Source organism: Rhagoletis zephyria, unplaced genomic scaffold, assembly GCF_001687245.7.
Source record: "Rhagoletis zephyria isolate East Lansing unplaced genomic scaffold, Rhagoletis_zephyria_1.1 Rzeph_scaffold_06715, whole genome shotgun sequence".
NCBI classification, from domain to species: domain Eukaryota; kingdom Metazoa; phylum Arthropoda; class Insecta; order Diptera; family Tephritidae; genus Rhagoletis; species Rhagoletis zephyria.
Genome location: NW_016163798.1, coordinates 26,366 through 34,710, shown reverse-complemented (window position 1 = coordinate 34,710; position 8,345 = coordinate 26,366). Strand labels below are relative to the sequence as shown.

At 35.8% G+C, this 8,345-nt stretch overlaps 1 protein-coding gene across 1 annotated transcript in view; it reads left to right on the top strand.

The window, feature by feature from the left end:
* Positions 1–2,047: 2,047 nt before the first annotated feature.
* Positions 2,048–8,345, top strand: part of LOC108373459 (dipeptidase 1-like) — a gene marked incomplete at its 3' end in the record, with an annotated part of 31,628 nt that continues 25,330 nt past the window's right edge. The window contains 1 exon segment of the mRNA XM_017629353.1: positions 2,048–2,757. Coding sequence (XP_017484842.1) covers positions 2,579–2,757 — 179 coding nt within the window.

Genomic DNA, 8,345 nt, shown 5'->3' with positions numbered 1-8,345 from the left:
AGGCAGCGCTGCTAGCAGCGCTGCCTGCACAAGGCCAGAACCGGCATATTTATACTACTTGGTTTCTTTGTTGACATGCAAATAATATCTTAGGGTGACCGGGCTTTGCTCGGAGTGCATATAATTTTTAGAGTTTTTAAAAAATAGTTGCAAGTCTTTTGTAAGACAATTGAAAGACAGCAGGCAAATTTGTTTGAAAGATTTCGTTTATTCTGGCATAAAAGTCTTACAAAAAAAGCTGCCTTGCCAAATTTCATGGTGAAAAGCTATTTTTTTTTTTAATTTATACTTTTTTTGTTTTAAAACGAAAAAAAAATATTTTTTTATGCCAATTAATATTTAGAAACTATTGTGTGTATTTTTTAATGTAAGGTTGTTGTTATTATTTTTATTAAATTTCTTTTAATTTTATTGTTTTAAAAAGAAAAGCATTTTTTAACCTAATTTAATTTTTAGAAACTTGTTTATTTTTTACTATTTTTTGTTTTATATTTTATTTAGATTTTTTTCTAATTTTTAGATTTGATTGTTTTAAAAGGAAAATAATCGTTTTTTTGTGTGATTTAATATTTAAAAACTTATCTTATGTATTTTTTTAAATTAAATTTTTAGATTTAATCGTTTTAAGAACATATTTTTTTTAAAGTTAATATATTTTTCATAAATATATCTTTATTTGTTTGCTATTATTTTTCTTTTTTTTTAAATTTAGCTCTCTATTAGATTTTATATTTTGTTGTTAAAGAAAACATTTTATGAATTCCATTTAATTTTTAGAAACTTTTCTTNTAAATCTTAAGCTTAGGTTTACATGGTATTTATTAGGGAAGGAACTGTATTTTAATTAAAAAAGCTTAAACAAATACGTATACTTCATTAAATGTTTATGTTTTATTCAAGGATTTACATATTTATGTAAGTTAACAAAAAGATGTAACTACATCAATAATTATGTTCGCTTAAGTACCCGCATCGAGGTACTTAAGCGGGTTCTTTTAAGTACCCAACCCGCCTAAGTACCTCAAAAGGCTGACATTTTTCGTGAGGTAAAGCGGGTTTTACTGCATTAAAGACTTTTATCTATAAAAGTCATCAATAAAAATTAGTCAATGACTTTACTTTTAAAAGTCATCAATATTAACCAGTCACTGACTTCTATTCTTCATTTGTATAAGTCGGAGTAAACTTTTTCGCTCCAACATATTCTTAACTGCGAAAAATTACAATGAATTTTATACGTATGACTTAAAAAATAAAAGTCAGTGACTGATTTGATGAAAAGTAAATTCACGGACTGATTTTTATAAATAAAAGTCTTTAATAAGTGCTATATAAGAAATATTAAATAAAAATCCAAAATAACTGTTATTCGCACACTACATATATAAAAATAAAAAATAATTGTTAATTTGGATTTACAAAATTAAAATCAAAAATAATAATATATTTTTATTAATTTTACTGAAAATTACAAAAAAAATGTATTTCAAATTTGATTCTCGGTGAAAAGAGAAATCGTGTGGTATGTATCACTTAGTTGTAGAACATTTCGTTCATATTGAATTATTGAACTGACAGTTTTCATAATAACTGTTATGTTCGGTCCTTGGTCTTCCTTTTCACCGAAGATGCAGAAAAAGGTAAATATTTGGGACAGGTGGAAATCCACTTCCCTGTGTTGACTACGTACCGACCTTGATATCGAGGGTATCCGGGGGTGCACGACTATCGTAGCGCTTGCGTTGATCTGCTCTATTGTGCGCAAAGGTCGATGTATGTACGCTTATCTTAAAATTATGGCACACCTTGTATGCATGTAACATATAGCATGTGCTTACTTCTATATACATACATACATATGCACATAGATAATATCTTGCAACATATTAACACTACATGAGGGGAATCAAAACTTTGTTCAAAATTACAAAAGATAAAGTTTTTGTTTTTCCACTTTATAGTGTTTCCATTTCATTTCATATTAAATACTTGCCGTTACTTGACTCTTAAGTTGTGTCTCAACTCTATTCTTCCGCTATATTTATTTGCAGATAAAACGGAAGCTCGAGGAACTGCGTAAAAATAATGAAAATACGAAAAAGAAAATGCAACCAATTTGGAGAAACAGCGCTCGAGCGAGGCAATAAAACCTACAACTGTAAGTAAGATAAAGTGAAGTGAGCTGAGGAGCCACCGCGCCAACGAGCCAACAAGCCAACAAGCCAACGCCACACCAACGAATCAACCAACCTATCAGCCAGTCAATCAGTCCTTAGTCACTTAGTCAGCTAGTCATTTAGTGTGTGTGTCAGTTGGTGAGAGGAAACCATCAGTCAGCGTCCGCGTCGTCTTCGACGTCGTCATCGTCGGAAGAGTCAGTCAAAATAATAGTCAACCGTCACGTCAGAGCACTTCAGATTGCATGCGAATATCGCTTGCGCTCACTTAACCATTGAGCGCCGCCCCATTTCCGGCAGGCAACCAAGAAGGGCGGCCGGCGCAACTTCTCTCGCCAATTCTAACAACCGAGCCTGCAACCTGCCTTTCGCATAGCCAAAATTTTCTCGCATAAAAGGCAATGAACTTTCTGAAGCAGCTACTTGACGGTTGTTTCGTGCTGTGTGGCTTCAGTTTCTTGATTTTCCTATATTTACCACTCATGTTGGCGATGCCGGAACAAACGCGTCTGGCAAACGATTTCGATTACCGGTTGCAGCGTGCAAAACATGTGTTGCGGGAGTCGCCACTCATTGACGGGTAAGTAGTTAGTTAGTTGTTGGTTTGGTACAAGCTGGTGGACGTTTTATTAGATAAATTCTTAGTTCTTTTACATAAGTACGTCGATTATATATTCTTATAATTTTTTCCCTTTTCTATATTTATGTAGACCAGCTTTTAAAAGCTTTTTATTCATTTAAATGCATGCGCATAGAGCGCTGACGGGAATCGTTTATACATAAGTTCAGGTGGAAAAAGCTCTATCTGCCCATAATCGGAATGGAGTTAAAATCTTTTCTGATCGCCACTGACGTAGATCTCCCTCGGCCAAAGAGAGCTTTTACACTATGTGCTCTCATGTAATAAGTAATAATAACAGAAAGCCTTTAAAAGTTTCTTTCGCTTCTCCAGAGAGCTTTTATGTGTTTTGTTTTAATTTTTTACTTTTTATAAATTTGTTTAGACCAGCTTTTTAAAGTTATTCATGAATTTATAGAGCGGTAACTGGCATAGATTTACTAATTTACAAAGCTTCTTTAAGCTTTCTACACATTTGGCATATTCATAAGATCATGGAGTTAGAACTTTTTCTGATTGCCACTGATTTAGAGCGGTGGTGGGCATCAGCTTGCCTGCGGGCAAAGCTCTTTCAAGCTTTCCATAATAAATATGTATATACAAAGCTATATAGGGCTTTGCCTGCGGGCAGGCCGGTGCCCACCACCAATTTAGATCCCCGTCGGCCAGAGAGCTTTTGCTCTCTGGACTTCCAAATAATATGTAAATACAAAAAGCTTTGAAAAGCTTTTTCAGCTGATTCATAGAAAGATTTTATTTTTGATATTTAAAATGCTCATCTAGTTGAATATGTATAGTTTTCCCTTTTCTAAGTTTGTTTATATCAGATTTTTAAAGCATTTTTAAGCTTTGTTCACATCACGTATAAACATATGCTCAGAGGGGAAAAAGTTTTCTCTGTCCGGTAAAACCGTTTCTGATTGCCACTGATTCAGAACCCTGTCGGCCAGGGAGAGCTTTTGCTCTGTGCGCTCCCACATAAAATGTATTTATAGAAAGCTTTGGAAAGCTTCTTCGGGGGGAGTCTTTATTTTTTGAGCTTTAAAAACTTCTCTCACTTTATTTGTTGTGTCGTTACTGGTTTTGACAGATACTGTCGCAGCGAAAGATTGCCATTAATAATCGTAAGTAATAATAAAATTTACGAAACCAAGGGTTCTCTAAGCATATAGTCTCGATGACTATCTTTCTAGACCAAAAAGGAAGTGATCTACATACGTACATATGTGCACTTAGTACTTGAGCCCACNATCGTAAGTAATAATAAAATTTACGAAACCAAGGGTTCTCTAAGCATATACGTACATATGTGCACTTAGTACTTGAGCCCAAATTTCATTAAAATTTCTTAAATTTATTTTCATTCAGATCGTCGCAATGATCGCGATGTTAGATTTGAGCAAGAAATTATAAGGAAGTGAGGCTAAAATTTTAGTGCGCCGTTGAAATCCCGAGAAGATCTCGAAAAACTTCGGAAATTCATGGATAATTTCATATTTTTATCAATTAAAATTTTTTCACCATAATTTCGTTAAAAAAAAACTAGTCTTAAAATTTTACAAAAGTCGAAGGTCACTTTTCCTGTAATATCATTGTGGTTTCGAAATCTAAAAATAACCTGTACTTAGAGCTAGTGGTCACCCCAGCAGACATAGACCTGCTATTAGACTCTTTGGGAGTATATCCGATTCTTTCCCCTATGCATTTCTAAATAAACCGAAATGAAGAATTTACAAATTTCAGCAATCGCCGAATCTTGATACCGACTATATATAAGTTCGGTCCCAAGGGTCCCAGCACCCATGAACTTCCTTGTTTTTGCAGCTTCTGTAGAAATCATTATAAGGCCCCAACATCAATGATCTGAGCTCTCAGCAGGCCCATGTCTAAAGAAATTTCTCCGCGGCCCAACGTTCAAACCACCCGCGTTCTTTTCGAATCCTATCCTGGTCGCAATAAGAAATTACAAATTTTCTGCTGGGTTGATACAAATTTACCCAAACCGAGTGATAAGAAGTTTACGCATAAAAAATTATACACATTTTCTATTTTAGCATCTATCGGCTATTAATAAAGAACACTGAATTAGACCACCCTGTTCGAACTTACATATATACTAATAGACGGATGTATGCATTTATACATGATTCCCAGAATTTGTTGCAAACAGCCTAAAGCGTTGTGGTATTTCAAGTGATATTTACTTTAGTCCACACGTTCAAGTAAGTATGTGCATTAGGGTGGTCCAAAACAATAAATTGTCGGAATTGTAAGGCTCCGAATCCTCTAGGATTGTTCTATATCGAAAAAAGTACATCCCAAAGCGCTCAAAGTTTTCCACGTATTTTTATATGAAAAAAAAAACTTTTCGTAGAAATGGTATAGAATTCTTGAAAGTGAATATTTTTTGCTCGGAAAACTGTGGTTCTCTTTAGGAGACTTTCAATAATAATATCCAATTATTTACTTAACCATTTTTCAACATTAACGGTTTTTTATTGGTCGCCCAATTGCATTTGCCGGGGTTTTTGTGGGTTTTTGGCAGGCCTATAATTTATAGTTGCGATGAAAAAATAGCTAAATAAACAATTCGGTATTATTGTGGAAAGTTTGTTGAAGAGAAACACAGTTTTCCGACCGAAAAATATTGATTTTGAAGAATTCTATACCATTTCCAAGAAAAGTTGTTTTTCCCCATATAAAATACATGGAAAATTTTGGGCGCTTTGAGCGACCTCTAAATATTTTTTGATTTCAAAATAAAAAAAATATGGGTATTCTAGGGGGTGAGAGCATAAACCTTTCGACTTTACTTTTTTCCCCCATCTACATTTTTGGACCACCCTAATGTACATACATATGTATAAGTATACATATAAACAAATACACGCATATTTGCACTTCCTTCCACACAAAATATTTGCATTACTCGGTTGTAATTAATGCTCGCATGTCAACCAAGCTAAAAACAGTTATGTAATAGATTTTTCACTCATCCACATGCCCCAAAATGGAGGCGCTTCCTTCGTTAAACCGCTTTCCAGCCCTTTCCGGTGACTTGTTACTCTGTCACTATATATGTATGTATGTATATGCTGTACATGTATTTGCATATATGCACGTACTTTTCTTCGCACACCATCTTCAAAAGAGTCACAACTCAAAATTAGGCATTTTTGAAATTATCGCTAAAAATTTACACAGAGCTTTTATTTACCTTTCAGCAAAAGCTGGAGCAAATTTTTGTTATAATTTGTCAAAAAAAAAATCCTAAGGTAAAGTCGCCATTGCCTGTATGATTAGAATGTGCTACGAAATAGTTTCTCGCATTTTCTGACGAACGTATTATTTTGAGTTGTGACCCTTTTGAAGACGGTGTGCGATATGTATACACGAGTACATGTATAATTGCCTTCCCTTGCCTTCTCTTTACTGACATTTGGCATAATGCTGTAGGTCATTTGCTAGCTTCCTCGCCAGAAATAGATTACGAGTTATTAGTAAAGTGTGTGCTTACATATTTTCCTTTTAAAATATTTAGTTGTTGCTCGTAGTTTCTACATGCATGAATAAGCCAATTATTTATTCGTGTGTGTGTGTGTGTTTTTGTTCTAAGTGTTTTTGCAAGTGTATGTAAAATAAATGGCGCAGAGAGTCGTAAATTGATGCACCAGCTGCGGTTCGAACAGCTTTTGGGAATGTTAAAGTATAAGTAACTAAGCCAAAAAAAAAAACTGCGTTATAAAATAATAAAGAAGTTGCACAAATACAGTGGCGGTCTAGTAACGAGATTATAGCAGCAAGTTGCTTTTATAATTAATTGATTTTATGAAGATTAATTGCGTAAAGCTTAATGTAAATATTGTCATTGTTTTTGTTTCTTTAAGTTCAACTGCAATTTAGTTTATCGATTAGTTGTGCGCGTCATCCACTACATGTGGGGACGTGCTTAGGAGCTTATGTTAGCTTGGATTTCGAGAGGATAAACAAACATACATGTATATGTAGGTAGAGCGGTCTTGAACAGCGCAGCTCCATTGTTTAAAGACGTAGAGATAAGTTATCTGACTTAGCTGGGACATTTTAGTAACGTCCAACTGAGTACAGTCGTCGGTCATTCAGATAGGATGGGGGTCGAAACTGATCTCATTAGGTCCAACGCTCTGTGACATAAACAGAAGCGTCCCACAACCTGACCTTTACTCACATTTACTTTGGATTGTGTGATCGTAAGACCTGCTCCAAAGCTAATTTAATTTGTTGATTAGAAATTTGTGGAAATGTTTCATTCGTATACCACCTAAAATTAAACTTTTCGGTTAAAGAGCATAGAATATAAGTATTTTGAATACCTTTGAACTACTGTTGAAGAACTAGCTTCTCGTTAGCATGGTGAGAACGGGGGCATGCGGCACTGTAATATTGGTTTGGCCTAGAGGGTAACAAGATTCCAAAAGCTACAACCCTGGCTTTTAGACTAGGTTGGGTTAGGCTTAAGCGTCTGCATTCTTCTAACGTAGGAGGGAGGCGCACTTAGCCCTAGGGGGTCCGCTTTGATGCCAATTGAGGGCTCGAGTTCGAACCCGTTCGTTCACCTAGAAGTTATTTAGGTTCATTAATGCCAGCTTCACAAAGAGGTGGTGGTAAAATGAGCGTCTTCTCGCCCACAAAAAGCCAGGACAGTGACAGAGCTAGTGTTCCATACTCTCAAGCCCATTCTGCTAGCATGACTTCCCACTAGGCATCGGTCCAGTCCGATTTGGGCCAGTGGGATGACGTTATTAAGGTGTCTTCTATTTCTAGAAAGATACCTAGCGTTAAGCTACTTGTATGTCAAAATTTATCGATAACGGAAACGATTTTATGGAATGCGGTTTCCATAGATTTTCCTTCAGAACAGGCGTTCTGGCCGTCAGGTAGCTCCATAGGATCCATCCTCTGCCGAATGAATGTGCAGTGTTTCCTTTGCCGGAAGAAAAGAGTCTAACCCCTCTATTCTGACAGAGTCACCCAATTATTGTACATATATGGTTCGCTGGTTTGGTGGAAAACCGAAGATACGAATTACGTACACATAACCTTAGAAGTGGTACAAAGGTCAACCTGCATTGCGATTACTTGAGCGATCAGTAATGCCCAAAGAAGCACTAAATTTCTTCTGTTATTGGAAACGATTGATCTCTTTATTAAGGGCAGTGCTTCACAGAGTGCTCTGAGGTTGAGTGAACTTAGGCTGTGTAAAGAACGTACGTATGTACGAACGGACATGGACGTAACCTCTCCTCTTCCGACGTAATGTTACCATCAAACAAGGAAAGGAAAGAGGCCTACTTTTACTGAACATTTTGAAGTATCTATTTTTACGGATGGCTCATAAATGGATTGTGAGGTAAGGCGGAAGTTTTTTCAACTGACCACCAAGTCGAAGAGTCTATTCGACTACCGAATTCCGCCAGTATTTTTCAGGGAGCGGTCTTTGCCATCAAAGAGGCGTGCGGCGATTAGGGAACTTGGCTCTGCAAGTATGCAACATAATAAAACAACGAAGA